General features: G+C 39.5%; 1 protein-coding gene across 4 annotated transcripts in view; it reads left to right on the top strand.

The window, feature by feature from the left end:
• Positions 1-17,779, top strand: part of LOC149167846 (exocyst complex component SEC6-like) — a 504,852-nt gene that overhangs the window by 33,386 nt on the left and 453,687 nt on the right. For all 4 annotated transcript variants that reach the window (XM_089433197.1, XM_089433196.1, XM_089433194.1 and 1 more), the window contains exons 6-7: positions 6,275-6,364; positions 6,529-6,608. In XM_089433197.1, the coding sequence (XP_089289323.1) occupies positions 6,275-6,364; positions 6,529-6,608 (170 nt within the window). The remainder of the gene's footprint in view (positions 1-6,274; positions 6,365-6,528; positions 6,609-17,779) is intronic.

Here is a 17,779-nt window from a genome sequence, read left to right as displayed (position 1 = left end):
GCTGTCACATCTTGGGGTTTTGGCAAATCCTGAATGGCCCAAATTTTCTCCTTGTGCACCTTGACCCCATCTACACCTATGATGTGTCCCAAGTACAACATCTCCGTCAACCCAAACTTGCACTTTGACATCTTAGCGTAGAACTGCTGCTCCTCCAATATACGCAAGACTGTCTCTAAGTGCTGCAGGTGCTCCTCCCATGTCCTGTTGTATACCAAGATGTCATCAAAGAATACTAGTACAAACCTCCTCAACTGGCCTTGGAACACATGGTTCATGCACGACTGAAAAGTAGCTGGTGCATTAGTCATCCCAAAAGGCATAGCCAGGAACTCGAAATGCCCATAATGACACCTGAAAGCTGTCTTCGGGATGTCCTGCTCTCTCACTCGGATTTGATGATACCTGAACCGCAAATCTATCTTAGAGAAGTACTTGGCTCCTCTAAGCTCATCCATCAACTCATCAATGCGTGGAATGGGGTATTTGTTCAACGTCTTCTTGTTAAGGGCCCTGTAGTCAATATACATGCGGCGAGTCTCATCCTTCTTCTTTAGCAACATCACTGAAGAAGCAAACGAACTAGAACTTGGTTTGATGTGTCCCAATGCCAATAACTCCTTGATGGCCCTCTCGATCTTGTCCTTATAGGCCTTGGGATGCCTATAGGGTGTAGTGATGACTGCTTGCACATCAGGCTCCAACTCTATAGTATGCTTGAATCCCATTTCAGGTGGTTGTCCTGACGATATATCTCCATAGACTACCAAATATCTATCCAACACTACTTGTATATCTGGATGTGGTGGCACGGTCTTTCCCCTAGCCTCTGAAATCCTCAACTCTACTGCACATGCTATGTCTCCATGCCTCAAATCGGCCTCCATCTTGTGGGTCAAAACCGTCTGAGGAGGGTACGAATGCATGCCCCGAAGAACCACTGGCTTGCCATCTGGTTTAGCAAACTCCATCACAAGATGCTTCTAATCGGTGGTAACCCAACCAAGAGAATACAACCATTGGACACCCAACACCACATTGGTCTCCGAAACATCTACCAAAAAAAACGGTCTGTCATCGTACAGTTCCCCATAGTCACTGTCAGGGCAGGAACATATCGAGTACACTGCATAGTCCTGTCTCCTAGTATTAGGACTGAAAACCCCTCAAACTCTACAGTGGTGATGCCCCTCCTCTAGACCATCTGAGCATTAATAAAATTGTGGGTGGCCCCACTGTCTACTAAAACTGAAGCACGTTGCCGTTGCACCGTTCCTCTGATCCTCATGGTCAAGAATTTGGGAATCCCGCACAAAGAAGCTAGAACTCCCCCGGCTGGTGCGAAAGATGCACCTCCTTGTGGTGGTGGTGGTGGTGCCCCCCTCCCAGCTAGATCCTCGCGTCTCCTCATCATCCTCCTGATCACTGTTTGAGAAGACCTCAATGTAATAGGCCTTGCCTGCTGTGCATCGATGACCAGGTTCCCAATGCTCTCGGCATGTAAAACATAACTTCCTCCTCCTGAGGTCTCTCTTGGTCTCATCATCCAACTGACCCTGCCCTTGGGTTGCTCTCTGCGCTGTGGGTGCTCTAGTGTCACTTCCCTTCTGAGGGTAGGGAGTGCATGAAGGAAATGGAGCTCAGGTCTTGGGAATAGCTCCCTGCAAATCTCGAGTGCAAGAAACTACCTCCAGAAGAGTAGATGGTTTGCGTGACTTCACCAGTCCCTGCAATGGCTCTGTTAATCCCTCTACAAATGTGTATACTCTGCTTGCATCTGACAAATCAGGTACCATGATTAAGACCCTCAAAAACTCCGAGATATAATGTCCGGATGTCCTGCCCGTCTGAGTTGGGTCAACTCCCTGAAGTGAGCTTCTGGATCCTTCCGATCAAAGCGCTCCACTACTCTCCGCTTGAAGTCCTCATAGGAAGTCACGTTGTCATGCCCCAGAGTGGACAAACCATGAAACCACCAATTGTGTGTCTCCCCCTCTAGGTGCAATGTGGCCATCTTGATGGCCTCTACCTCTGTCATCTGGTTTAACTAGAAGTATGTGACCAACTTCTCTACCCAAGCACGTGCTATGCACTAGGTGGTGCCGTCATATGCAGATGGAACATACATTTTCCCAATAGAACGGTGCAACTCATAGTTCTGTGTGCCATAGCCCTTCCCCTTCTCATTTTGTTTGAGCTTGCAAAAATCTCTGAAAGTCTGCCCCCATGGACTGCCACTCTCGGAAATGCTCCACCATCAACGATGGATCCTCTCCTCCACCAGTCTCACCTTGCGCCGAAGGTATAAAAGAGGGTAAAGTAGCTCAAGTTGGCTCACTCGAGGATGGCTGCTGCGCAGTAGGTGAAAGGTGATCGAATTGTTGAGAGGCCCCTGAAGTCTCTCCAACTACAAACTCTCGGTAAGTGCTCCCTTCCCGGTTCTGCACTTTGAACTCGTCCAACCTTTCCTTCTTCCCTTTTGCCAAATCACTCAAAGCCTTCAAGAGACTATCAAAGGCCATCTCCTCCCTATTCCCGGGCTCACCCATATCTTCTGTTGCCACATTCTTCCCACATATCCTCCGTGTCTAGAGTAATCTCCAACTCCCTTTCTCTGCTTCGGTACCTCTGCCTCCTGTAATTAATATTTTGTTGGTCCTCCTCACTCATAGAAAAGTTTTCCCACAACTGAGCCAGAATCTAAGCTTTGATACCACTGTAATGTTCCAAACTTAAACAAATAGTGATATGCAAAAGCAAATACGATTCATACACATAAAATATAAGCGATCAACAAATGTTCAATACACTTCAGAAATGAGAACCAACTGATCCATTTTATTAATGAAATGGAGCAAGTACAATAGTATGGAAAATGCACCTGGGCTTGCCTCAAGGGCAAGCTTGACAGAACCCAGGTGATAAACAATAATCTCAATGCTGGAAAATGACTGCTCCTCTAATGCTCTGTGTTGTCTCCTAGTAACTGCACTGCTGGCTGGAAAGGAACTGCAAGAAACCCTGTCTCTAGTGCTCAGAAAATGATGAAACTTCAGCCCAAGCTCCTTGGCCAAAACCCACAAAAACCCAGAAAGGGTTTGGCCTGAATCCAACCTCCCAAATTCGGCCTCCTCTATGGCCTACGCCCTCCAAACTGCTCCAGGAATACGACCTGCAAGAACACCCACAAAATCCTCCTCCAAGCTTTGAAAATGAAGCAAACACCACTCCAAGTATTTCCTCAAACCTCCACGGTAAAGCTCAGCCTCAAAGACTGATACTCTACCCACCATGTGAGCACCAAGTGCTGCCTTTGCGTTGGCCCAGGAAGTGCGAAAGTCACCCTGCAAAGCAATACGCTCCACCAACTCCCAAACTCTCCCAAATGTCAACAATCCTCCTTTGCCTCCTCTCTGGAAAATCTCTCACCCAAACTCCACTGCAAGACACCACAAGCAAACTCAGCCTCCTCTTCACTGCGTCCTCCAGTAATACGCACCACCTGGAAGTGAATGCCACTACTGGAAATCACAATGAGATCCTCCTCCTGAAGAAATGAAGAAAACCTTCCTAGGGTGGCACTTGAAGTCCCCTGAAGAAAGGGTGAGCTCTTCGCTTGAAGAACTCGTGCTAAACAACGAGTGACTTAGTTAAGTAGCTCGAGCAACCAAAGAGAAATCGATATACCAAAAAGATGAATGAGATGAGGAGAGCTGCCTTCCTTATATAGATTTTGTGGAGCACTTTTTCCTCCAATTCTTCCTCCATCGTGGGCCCTCACTTAACGAACTCCATGCAACTTGAACTAGGGAGTGCGTATTTCCCTAGTGAGGGTGGCCCCCATTTGTATCTTAACTACAACACAAATAACTTTTCCTAAGTCTAATCTCTTAATAAAATCGAATGGGGTCCACTAGTTCCAAAATTGGCCCCATAATACAAAAAGTAATCTTGTTCCAAAATAATTTAGGAAGAGACATGACACTTGGTGCAACCTCATCTCAATCAACAAAGCAACCTAGACCATCTTAGGAAGGTCCTCCGAAATGGCACATTAAAACACTTGAGAGTGTTCATCCTGATGAGGTTGGAAATACAAGAACTAGAAGTTCCACTAGACAAACTGAAGGTGATGTAGATTATTTTGATTTAGTTGATCATATGGATGTTTCTTATGATTGTAAATTAAATTTGTCTACTAATTTTGAACCAACTTCCTTTAAAGAAGTTTCTTCTCATGGTGAATGGAAAGAAGCATTGCAGAAGGAGTATGATGGCTCATTTGACAAGCACAAAGGAGTATTTGGCAAGATGCAATGCTGAAGGAGTCTTTGGAGCCAAACCAATATGCTGCAAGTGGTTTTTCAAGAACAAGTATAAATCAGATGGCTCACTTGACAAGCACAAAGCAAGGCTTGTGGCAAAAGGATTTGCATAGAAAGGAGGTGTCAATTATGAAGAGACCTTCCCCCCATAGAAAAATGGGCCACTATCTGGACTATCTTTGCCTTAACAACTCAAAATGGATGGAAAGTCCATCAAATGGATGTAAAGACTGTTTTAACTTTTCTTGAATGGAGATTTGAAAGAAAATGTTTTTGTCTCAACCATAAGGTTTTGTAGTGAAGGGACATGAACAAAGAGTATGTAAACTCATCAAATCCTTGTATGGTTTAAAACAAGCACCGCGAGCCTAGTACAAAAATTGACTGAGCATCTTAAGAAATTAAATTTCAAACACTTTAATCTTGATTATGCAACTTTGTTTATCAAGTAAGTTGGCAAAACTGTTGTCTATCTTGTGGTATATGTAGATGATCTGTTGATAATGGGAAGACTGAAAATTATATTGCATCCATAAAGAAAGAAATGAAAGAAGGATTTGAGATGGCATATTTGGGACACCTTCATTACTCTTTGGGCATTGAAGTGACCCAACATGTAAGATATATATTCCTCTTTCAAAAGAAGTACATTGGAGAATTGTTGAACAAGTTTGGCATGGATGAATGCAATCCTTTTTCCACTCCAATGGAACAAAATCTGAAGCTCACATCTAAACAAGGAAATGAATTTGAGGATGCAACTAAATAGACAACTTGTGGGAAGTCTTATCTACCTCACCACTACCAGGCCAGATTTTTCATTTGCAGTTGGAATCCTTTTCATGTTTATGCAAAAGCCTTGTGAGAGACATTTGTTTGCTGCAAAAAGAGTTGTAAAGTACTTGAAAAGAACTAAAGTCTTTGGACTCAAATATTCACAGGTGGATGACTTCAGCTTGATTGGATATTCTGATTCAGACTTTGATGGAGACAAGGAAAATGGAGTGTCTACTTCAGGCTATGTTATGAGTCTTGGATCAAGAGCTGTCTCCTGGAGGTCATGCAAACATTCAATTCCAGTAGATTCCACAACAGAGGCAGAATATGTGGTAGTTGCAGAAGCAACCAAGGAGATTGTGTGGCTTAGGAAAATTCTTGAAGATTTGCAGTAGAAACAAGTGAACTCTACTGCTGACAATAATTCTGCAATTAAATTGGCCAAGAATCCCAAATTTGATGATCGAACCAATTTTGTCAACACAGTATTATTTGATTCGACATCATATAGAGGCCAAGACTATCCATCTACAACATTGTTCGACAAATGAGCGAATTGCAGACATCTTCACCAATGCACTTGGAAGAGAAAAGTTTGAAAGATTCAGAATGATGCTTGGACTCACAAACACCCCTTCACATTTAGGGGGGGAATGTTAGACACCTAATCCTCAAGGATTGGGCGAAATATGTAAATAAAGAAAGTAGAGTAATTTGAATTTTGAACAGACCTTGGAATTGGAATCCCAAATGTCACAACTCTGATGTATATGATGTTCAGATTAATGGAAATCAAGATTGGGAGTCTAATTTCTGATCCCTTGGTGTGACAGACGATAGTATTGAGAGTGGTTAGTTATCCTCTTAATTAGATTATGCTGTTTTCCTTTTATCCAATGGAGCAGAAATGGCACAGCATGTAAGAATGCCAATGAATCTTTTAAGCTGAATGCCACCTTACCATCTTAGGTACACGAGTCACTGCCACTTGTTCAATACTCCACCGATGATCTAGAGACCCTTTTGAATTTTTTTATTCAAATTCTTGTCTCATCTGGACACACATTGTTGAACCTATCAATTTGACATAAAATATATGATTTTAGAAATATACATGTCTGTATATACGTTTTTCATATTGCCTGCACTGAACAGATTCAAATTTCATGTAGGATATAGAGGGGATGATGTCTATTTCTGTGGAAGCAGCAGAAGCAAGGGACTCACTTGGTGATGATAAAGAACTGGTTCACACTTTTGAGGTTTGTCAGTTTGCAAAAGAGTTATTAGTTTCTCATCATGTCAGGCTGGCGACCTCTAAGCAATGGTTCAGAATGATTTTTGAGTTAGACTTTGCCTTGTTTAATTTTTGCAGGAAGGGTGCCTTTGCTGACTTTGTTGATTAGTTTTCTCTTGTGAATGACAGAGATTGACTGCACTTGATGGGAAAAGGAGGTTCGCATTAGCTGCAGCCTCTTCTCACAAGGAAGAGGCTGGCAAATTGAGGTTAGTTGGAAGGCTCAGTATTCCATAAAATCTTCCATGACAATGTAGTGAACTGATTAAACTGTAAATTACATTGGTTAAGTTTGAGTGCATTTTGAATTTGTTATGGAAACAATGTCATTCCAATAAGCTAAAATATAGTGACCTTTCCCTTTTTTGAATCAATAACTGTGATACATAATGTGGATTGCATGCGGCTTTTGGAGATTTGTAAACAATAAAAAGTTGGAGATATTAAGTTTCTGTATTTTTGAAAATTAATGAATTACTCTGTATTTCAGTTGGTATCATGTCATCATCAATACTGTTCCATTTAATGAATACCCAATTCTAAAGTACATAGCCTATCATGATTAATATTTGAAGGACATTCATAAACAGGTACATTCTGTGGGGTCAAAAGGAACTGTTCTTTACTTCTCATAAACGTTGCCATAGATTCTCTAAAGAGCATGCTATCCACCTTTAAAAAACCTTATTACTATTGTCAAGTATGATAATCTTCAAAGCTTTAGGAGTGAATTGGTTTGGTTTTTAAATGGGGCGGAGGAACCATCTATTCAACAATATATCAATAAACTAGTGTTATTGGAACCATTTGATTTAGATTAGGTAGGGCAAAAACTGGTCAGGTTTCAGAAAAAAAACCAAAATGGGGATCGCTTCTTTTCTGAACTGACCACTTAAATGAGGACTGCTTGTAATCCAGCTCTTTAATATATTACCGTCCATCCATACTCAGCTGTGTTGCCTCTTGTAGGCCTTTTTCGAAGTCCATGTATGTGCATATTCCTAGGCATGCATACTAACACACCTTTGGAGCCATTGTATCTAAACTTGCCATGCTATTGCTAATCACTTGAAGGGTCAAATCATCCTAGAATATGAGTGGCAGGTGAGGGTGTAGAACCCATACTCGGAGTGTCGTTGGAATATCTTCTTCTTGGTTGAAGGGTAGTGACCAAGGTTTCAAGTATAATTTTGGGGCCCCAAGAAGTAAGGCCCACTTATGAAAAATCAGATTGCGGTCTTCCTTCAATGGAAATAGAAACACAATACATCCTCTACCACAAAGACAAAAGTTTACATGTCCTTCATTACAGGGTCAAGATTCCTCAATTAGAGTCAATTGTACCTTATGACTTGGATTTCCCCATGAACTCCACAACTAGGGATTTCTCAGCAAATTAGAGGAACTTCCTCCTAGTAGACAAGGGTTGAGATCTTGACTTCAGAGACTTTTGTAATCTTCCTCATAAAGCATTCGTGAGCTGGGTTTCAATGTTTTGGGGCTTCCACGACGAGGAGTCAAAAGTTCTTAACTACCTTCTCAAAATCTTGGGCATTGGAACCTCCAAGCTCTGCTTTGATGAAAAACTCAAGGTACTCGACCTCACTGAAAACACTAGGGTGGAAACCCTAGCCACAGGTGAGGGCTCTAGTTGTGTTCATCATCCTATTTAGGCTCATATTAAGCTATATTATGCATTGTTCTAGACGAAAATCCTAGTTATTTTCAAACTTATTTCTTGAATTTCCTACTGTCATTGAATCTTATTGTAGCTGATTGGTGGAAGTTGTTTGGCAGCCAATGCCTTTAATTGCAAAGCTTGCAGTTCAGATCTTGAGTCAAACTTGTAGTGCATTTGGGTGCGAGTGCAACTATGTTGTCTTTGAGTCTACGCACACAAAGAAGAGAAACCATTTGGAACAACAATGATTGAATGATTTTGTATTCACGCAATACAACCTTACATTAAAATGGCTGGATGTATTTTGTAGAGTAGGGCAAAACTTAACAGTATTGGGTAGAAGCAATACACACTAACTTGTACCCACTGAATCGATATTCTACTAAAGTGATGTGATAGATCACTCTAGAGGAGGCTTAGTTAGGCATGAAGCCCTATGTTAGTGACTAGTCATCTTAAATTATTTAGTTATTTTGCAAGTATTAATTCATGAAAAGATAACTAAGTTGAATTCATAATATATGAATATGATAATTACCAATTAGAATGAGAAACATAAGGCTTATAGGTTGGTAGATATTTGTAACGAACAAAGTTCGTATACTCAGAGCAATGATCTGATGCCATTGTAACGAACAAAGTTCGTATGCGCAACAGAAATACTTAGAAGATTTGGTATATGTAGATATCCATCATAAGATAGTAATATATTTATATAAGGAATGTACAAAAATATGAGATAATTATTAGTTAATTAATCATTATTATTGTTATTTACATTTTTTGTATTATTTAATATATATTTTATTCATAACATTGCCTTCCTCTTTAAAAAGCTTTGCCCTCAAAGCTTATTGCTTATAAGGCGTGCATTTGTTTCTTTGTCTTGAAATCTATTTGTATCTTCTGTAGTTCTTTGAATTGTTTCCCTTGTTGATACATGATGATAGGATCCTTGGAGTGATATATAAAATTTCCGAATTGAGAAGGGATCTGACCATCTTAAGTTAATCTTCTATGGAATCTTGCGGTTACTGGAAACTTGTGATGAATTATTATCACTTGAGTGGATTGTACAAACTTCAATATTCCTTGGAGCAGAAGTTAGTTGTTTATGTATTGAGTGACACTGAGAAGTAGATTGATTGAAAAGTTTGCTCTTGTGATTCGGATGTCAATAAATAGTTCCTCTGTTTCGACTTTCCCTTATCATGTGTGTGGCAATTTCCTGGTTTGCTAAATTGGTTATGAAATCTACACTTGGAATTTCTATCGTCTGAATTGCAACATCTGAATATGTTTTTCCTTCAACTGGTTTGTCATTTTCTTGAGTTGTGATATTGATTGGATTGGTGTTCGTATCTTTTTCTTCAACGTGGACTGAAGACTTTGACACTTCTTTCGTAATAAATTCTTTTAATTTGTTGTTCAATGATTTCTTATCATTTTTGAGTTTCTTAATTTGAGTGAGTAGACTCTGATTATGATTTTTGAGACGTAAGAGTTCTTCATTTTCCGAGTCAACTTTATTTTGGCATTCGAGCTTCGTCTTTTAAACACTTGATTTGTTTTAATAAAATTTGGTTTAGGTCTTTTAAGCACAAATTTTCTTCTTCCTTCTCTGATAAATTCTCGTTGAATTTTTTCTCGACACATTCCTTTTCTTCTTCTAATTTTTTTTTCTTTCCTTGGACTTATTGACCTTCGCAAGTAATTTTTGGTTATGGTCCCTTAGATGCAAAATTTCCTCGTCCTTTTTTGTTAATTTTTGTTCCAGTTTTGCAAGTTTTTCCTCTCGTTCTATAATTTGCATTAGTTCATCATCTTGACATTCTTCTGCATTAAATAATTTTCCACATGTTGGACAACATAAGTCGCAATTTTTATGAATCCATGGATATTCAATATGTGTTTTACAAAATTAACATTTAGTCCAAAATAATGATTGTTGAGTGGAACTCATATTTTGTTCTTTTCTTAAATTCCTTTATCGAATCACTTTTATAATATTTTTTTTTAGTGTTAAATTTTAATTTAATTTAATTAAATATAACATGAAAGGTCACAAGTGGGGACGAATACCAACATATAGATTTGTTTGTATAGAGATAGCGACGTTTTATGGTGGTTGTTCAGGATTGGTTGTGTTTTATGGCACGATTGTATGGTAGCATATGGAATATGTACAAAAATGTGGCAGTTGCAAGCGGTAGTGTGGCTTTGCTGGTGGCAATTTTGACTGGTAGATGGTATTTTGAATTTGTACACACTCAGGTTTCAGTAAAGCAACGAAGATTGGATGTGGTGTTGGTTGGCGGATCAGCGGCTCAAGCATGACAAATTACAGGTTATGCAAGTCAATGTTTGTACTGCTCTTTCGAACAGATGCACCCCTTGCTAGCTTAACCTCGCCTCACGTTTTAATCCTCAACGATTGTGGTTATGAAAACTAAACCCTCGAGTAATGAAAACCTCGATCTTGGTTGATTTTCCGATGCCTATATATCGGGGAGTCTATATCAACTCGCGAGCCTTGGAAACTTTGACTTGTAGTAAGGTTTGATGACAAGTGTTAGTTCAAGCGACGACTCAGGAAGGACGAGTAGTGGTGGGGTTGTTTGCAGTTGTGGTCGACTATATAGATGGTCACGGGTGACAACTGGATGTTGTCAAATGGCAAATGAACATGGGGTTAGCGTTTGGAGATAACCAATCGTTGAGGGTGAAACGGTGGTAACGCGATTAGTTGGCCCACTGTCGACGATTGCAAACAGGGTGCGTCATTGTTGGTGGCTCCGGCTGTTGTTGGGTCGTCAGGCGGCAACGACTGTGCCATGTTGGTTGTTTCTTGATTTTGATTTTGATTCATTTTGTTTTTAAATTTTAATTTTTATATATATGTTTATTTTTAATTTAATTTTTATAATAATTTTCTTTTCTATAATCTCCTTTTTTTTAATTCTCTTTTTTTTTTAAATAATTTTATAGCGAAAGGCTTGATTGTGGAATGGAGAACCTCCAATTACTTGTAGCAAAGCACTTTGAACTGCGATGACAATGAAGTTTAGATAGTAATATATTTATATAAGAAATGTACAAAAATATGAGATAATTACAAATGAGGGCGGGGACCTGCTTATATACCTAGGAAGATACCTTTTCGCCAACGGCTATGTCTTTAGAGACATGCCTCTTCACTCTTAATTATTCGTTAATTAATCATTAGTCATTTATTGTTATTTACATTTTTTTGTATTTTTTATATATATTTCATTCATAACAATATTGCTACTAACAACGTGACATTTAGTAGAGATGTCATTGTGGATGAGAGTCTAGGTGTTTTTCAGCATGTTTCAGATCAGCAATCAGATCTGAAAGTTGATAATGATAGATAATGATTGTTGTTGTGAGGATGAAAATTCCAGTCAAGTCCCATGACAAGGTGTAGGAAGAAGGGAAGTTAGAACGAATTAGTTTGCGAGAAAAGCACAATGCTGATGAAGGCTTATAGGTTGGTACATCTTGCTATTAATAATGTGACATTTTGTTGAGATGTCATTGTGGATGAGAGTTCAGGTGTTTTTCAGATCAGAAATCAGATCTGAAAGTTGATAATCATTGTTGTTATGAGGATGAAAATTCTAGTCAAGTCCCATGACAGGAAGATGTAGGAAGAAGGGAAGTCAAATGGAATTGGTGTGAGAGGAGCAAAATGCTGATCAAGGCTGAAAATGTTCCAAATTGGGTGGAAAGCAATGTTGATTTGGAGGGTAGAGCAATGAGGAAAAGGCCCAAGTGGTACTATAACACTCTAGAGGACATATGATGGACGAACTTCCTTAATGAGAGAAGAATGGTTAAACCAGAGACGAAAGATGAATTTAAGCATCATGTTAATTTTGCTTTCATTTATAATATTAATGAAAAAGATGTGAAATAAACAAACTATATATATATAGATATTATTGAAAAATTGAATGATGAGTCTTATAGAGAGGGTCCCTAGCTTAAATATGGCCTTGGGTGCCTTTTCGAGAAGGGGCATGATCTTTTGATCGTGCCCCTGTTTCTAAATTAACCATAATTACATTTATTTAATTTATTACATAACATTGCCTTCCTCTCAAAAGGATGCTTTGTCCTCGAAGCATACGTAACGACGGGTGTTGTTGATGAAACACTTATATCTCCCAAGAGGCTTCTTCCTTTGGTAGGTTCTTCCACTTAATGAGATATTCATTAATTACACGTGATCACAACTTTTTTTCCTTGGTGGTGATGTTTCCTTCTAGTTCTAAAATGATCTTCCCTTCGTAATCTAGTATTGGAAGTGTTGTCCGTGCCACTTGGTGTTTGCCAAGTGCTTTTTAAAGGCAAGATACATGGAAGACATTGTGAACACGACTTTTATCAGAAAGGCTTAAGTTGTATATTGCTTGGCTGATCTTTTTGTTAATCTGGTATGGTCCATAGAACTTTGGTGCCAAGTTGTTTTTTCCCTTTTGTTTTAAGGGCAATAGCTTGTAGGTTTGGAGTTTAACAAATACCCATTCTCCAACCTCAAATTCTCTCTCTATTCTATTTTAGTCAGCCTGCTGCTTCATACGATTTCTTGCAATATTTAGATTTTCCTTTAGTGCTCGAAAGACTTCTTGGGTTTCTTCTAATTGATCTTTAACTGCTGGGAATTGCCTCAATAATGGCAAGGTCCTTCCATTTAGGAGGCTCATAACCGTACAGAGCTTGAAATGGGGTCATTTTTCGCTGAAGTGTGATAAGTGGAATTGTACCACTATTCAACGAGGTGTAACCATTGAGATTCTAAATATTTATTGACAACTTCTGTTTGACCATCTGTTTAAGGAGGGTTTGCTGAACTCATGTTTAGGTAAGTTTCGATATGTTAGAAAAATTCCTTTCAGAAATTCCCTTTAAATTTGGCATCTCTATCGCTAACAATGACCTTGGGAAACCCATGTAGTTTATAAACATTCTTGCAAAATAGCTCAGGGATTTGTTTTGCCGAGTCTGATTTCTTCATTCCTATGAAGTGTGCATACTTGGTGAGTCTATTGACTACTACGAGGATTTTGTCTTTTCCATCCGACATGGGTAGCCCTTCGATAAAGTCCATTGATATTTCTTCCCACTTTTGGTTTGGAATATTTAAGGGATGGAGCAATCCGGGGGTCATAATGTTCTCATTTTTATTTCTCTGGCATTGATCACACTCTGCTACATATTTTTGAATATCATTATTCATTCCCTTCTAGAAAAATGATTGACGTGCATTATAGTAGGTTTTAAAGAAACCTACATGTCCTGCTGATAGTGAATCATGGGACTCCTTGAGAACTTTGGACTTAAATTTGGAATTTGGGATTAGGTAAATTCTTCCTTTATACCAAAGAATATAATTTTTCCATTCGAATTTTGAATTCTAAGCAAGATTATTGATTATAGCACATGTTTTTGGATCTTTTGCATACTCACTTCAAATTTCATTAAGCCATTCTGGAACTACAACAAAGATTGCAAGTAATGATGACTCTTCATCCTTTCTGGACAAAGCATCTGCTAGTATGTTGTCTTTCTTGTTATTAGGTAAGATTTCCATGTTAAAGGCAATAAATTTTTTGATCCATTTTTGCTGTTCTGTAGAAATTGTTTTCTGCTGGAGGAGGTGTTGAAGACTATTATGGTTTGTTCGCTTTGAAAACTTACTTCCCAAAAGATATTGTCTCCACTTGGATACCGCATGCATAATGGCGAGCATTTCCTTGTATGTAGACTTTAGACATTCTCTTTTATTGAGCTTCCTGCTTTCAAATGCTATTGGATTGTCATCCTACATCAACATTGCTCATATTCCAAAACCTGAAGCACCACGTTCAATTACAAATGGCTTTGAAAAATCTGGAGTTGCAATATAGGTGCATTGGACATAATTTCTTTTAAGTCTTCAAGACATTTTTCTGCCTTATCATTCCATTGAAATTAGTTTTCTTCAGAGGGTTCATTAAAGGTGCAGTTACATGAACATTGTTTCGAATAAACCTTCGATAGTATGTAGTCAACCCTAAGAATCCTCTTAATTTAGTGATGATAGTTGGTTTGGGCCATTCCTTTATAGCCTTGATCTTATTAAGATCTACTCTTACTCCTTCCTTGGATATTATGTGTCTGAGGTACTCTACTTCTTCCTTCCCAAAAGTGCATTTGGATATTTTTGCATAAAACTGATGTTCTTTTAATATAGTGAGAACTTGCTCTAGATGTTGCAGATGCTCCTTCCATGTTTTACTATATCTAGAATATCATCAAAGAACACTAACACAAACTTCCTTAGATATGGACAAAATACCTTATTTATGGTAGCCTGGAAGGTTGCTGGAGCATTAGTTAACCCAAAAGGCATTACCTTAAACTCGTAATGACCTTCATGTGTTTGAAAGGCAATTTTAGCTATGCCCTCTAAACCTTATTCTGATTCGGTAGTACCTAGATCTCAAGTCCAATTTTGGAAAATATTTGGTTCCATGAAGTTCATCTAGCATTTCGTCTATAAAGGGAATCAAAAACTTGTTCTTAATTGTTATCTTGTTCAACCCTCGATAATCTATGCATAGTCTAAATGATCCATCCCTCCTTCGGACTAAAACTACCAGAGAAATGTAAGGAAATCTACTTTTTGTGATGATACCACATTTTAAAAGATCCTGGACTAATCTTTCGATTTCAGTCTTTTGATGATCTGGATATCTATATGGCTTGATGTTGATAGGGTTTGATCTTGGAATTGACTTCGATTATATGCTTAATTTCTCTTTCAGGAGGCATCTGTAATGTCCCAAATCAGAAATTTTTGGAACAACGCTTCATATAAGACTAACATGCATTTTCCAGAAGATTGCCATGTAAAACTAGAACCATAAATCTATAAATTGCACGAAAACTCATTAAAAGATCACAATATGAGGAACAATGAGAAATGCAACAACCAAAATCCAGCATTATTATATATAAATAGAATGCAATACAATAGCTGGGAATGACCCTCCGGTCTCCAAATTGAAATAGAAAAACAATCACTACACTTGTGGATTCTGAATGAATCCACCAAGGGGAGATGGGTGCTTGCCCAATCTCTCTATATCACCCGAGGGTTTTCGTCTTGGGGCTACCAATGGAGTAGAGAACTGGGTCCTCAACCTCTCATACAAGAAGCAATATCAAAAACCAAGATGCCTCCAATGGTCTCCTCCTCCTCTTTTATAGATTTGATGGACTCCTCTAGAACCTTCTATTTTATTATTATTTTAATTATGGGGCACTTTTCCCTCGTTTATTTCAATTAAAATATTCTTTTAATGCGGGGAAAAGGGTAAATTGGCCACCATGTCTCCTCAAGCCACTGAAACTCATATCTAACCATCCCATCCTATAGATCTTCCCGTTCTGGTTCCAATGAGCTATTACACTGAGGTGTTCCACCAATTAATCTCCTCAGAATGCCACCTCAAGCATAATTAATTAAGTTATGCCCAATAATAATGTTGATTTCTAAAAGTTGTCGGAATGCGACGGAACAAAAGGCAAACTGTGCAGATGGTGGAATATGCCAAGCGAATGCCATCAAATCCCATAAAAACTCCGCAAAACTCCATCGAAACCCCTGATGACATAAACCTGCTCCACTGACCTGGCCACCTCCTGCCCTGGAAATCCACCCTGGCTGCACTATGAAGAAGGATAAAAATGGGGACATGACAGTCCTCCCACCCCAAGATTGCTTGCCCTCAAGCAATCCAAATATGTGGACCAATCTGGTGGTCCGACGCAACTGAGACCCAATGCCAGGATCCCATACGAACCACTGGGTGACGCTCTACTCCTGTGTCAACCCACCATGAACAGACTCCTCGATGCCCGGATCCTAGATCAATCTCCGACTGAACTTGTCATCAGCAAATCCTCCTGGATCCCAATGCCGCCAAGAAGGAGCATCAAGGCTCCACGGCTCCTGTTGTGCTATAACTTCGGCTGTGAATGCTGCTCCACCTGCCGCGTACCAACTCATCACCTCTCTCCAATCCAACCCTTGGCATAGACCAAGGTCAATCTCATCATGTTGAAGTCGTGCTGAAATACTGATGAGTGGTCAGCCTACATCCTACTGCCAACTGAAGCATGCGATATCCCTCACCTTGGAGGGCTCCTGCAATACAATGCTCCTGACTAAAAATGACACTCCATCAAAAGGATACTAGCTCATGATCTCTCGCCAATCCAACGCATGGACACCTGTGCAAGGGATATGTCTGCTATGCTAAAACTGGTCCATGCTCAGCTGCTGATGCTCTACCTGGACAATCCAAGCATGTCCAAGAAATCTTGCCTCTCTCCCTCTAATGGGAAAAAGTGGGCAAACCGTGCTGCAAGCCCCATCTATGTACTCCTGGAGAGGGCTGTTGCCTGAAAATGCTATAGCTCGCCAGGCTATCACTCCATTTGTGTGCACCTCATCAATGGGTAGTCCCAAGGATGGATGTACTGCCATTCCCTTCCCTTGGTAGGAAACTCAACGCTCCTCTAGTCCACCAATCTCCTGCCAAACTGTCCTATCTGTTGGAATCAACGTTTTTTAACCCGACCGGCTCAGAACCGACTCGGCCGAGTTGGTTCGAGTCGGTCAAAAAAAATTTGACCCAGCCATTGACCGGTTTGGCCGACCGGGTTAATACCGAGCCGGCCTAGTTGTTACACAACTTGGCCGGCTCGGTATTAACCTGGCCGGCTCGGCCGAGTCCGTATCAACCCAGCCGGGTTACAGACAACGACCAGTGAACTCCAAAAAACCACTTTTTTTTATTTTTTTTAATTATTTTGAGTGTGGGGGACTCCCTGGGCTTCCCTGTCTGACTCATGGGTTTCCCTGTTTGACTCTGATCCCTAGTATTGATATGCTATTCATGGTAATGTTAAATTCTTAAAGTAAAAGTGACATTCTCCTTAATCTTCATTTTCATCCTTTTACTTAAATTTTTAACATTACCATGAAATGACTCAGGATGTTTGAGAGTGGTTTCGACCTCATTGGATTTCACATGGAGAAAGTAGAATTTTAGATTTCATTCAAAATCCAGCAGACTTATCAGTTTTTCAGGATTTCAGGATTGGGGGATTGCAATGTTTCCATTGAATTTTGTCATGTATTAGGTATGGAACTCGTATTTAATCAAGAGCACCAATCCTTCTATGTACCTTGATGTTAGTGACATTGGTTGTCAAACTCCTCCGGGATTAGCTCCCAAACTGGGAGCTTCTAAAAATGTCGCTCCCGCTCCCGTTTTCGCTCCGCTCCCCGCTTTCGCTCCTGCTCCCAAGTAACACTGAGCCAAATGATGCTGGCAACTCTAGCAGTAGCCAGTAGTACTGGTCACAGACTTTTGTTGTAGAGGCCATTTCTAGCCTCCTTGGTTATGTGTTTTTGTTTTGATCTCTATATCATCATCGTGTATGTATTGGACAGTGCACTGGGTGCCATTTTGATATAATGGATATATTCATGAGCCTACTTTGATCATATGTTGTCTTCTATCTATATTCTAATGTTGTGTGTTTGGAAACATGAATGAAAATCTTTAAAATTATGTGTTTTTATAAAAAATAAATATTTAATGTATTTTTTACAAC

Source organism: Pinus tabuliformis, chromosome 5_1 (genome assembly GCF_031772625.1).
Source record: "Pinus tabuliformis cultivar Carrire ecotype Pingquan chromosome 5_1, CPIR1, whole genome shotgun sequence".
Classification (NCBI taxonomy): domain Eukaryota; kingdom Viridiplantae; phylum Streptophyta; class Pinopsida; order Pinales; family Pinaceae; genus Pinus; species Pinus tabuliformis.
The sequence above is the reverse complement of the archived record's forward strand: the minus strand, read 5'-3'. Positions and strand labels throughout refer to the sequence as shown.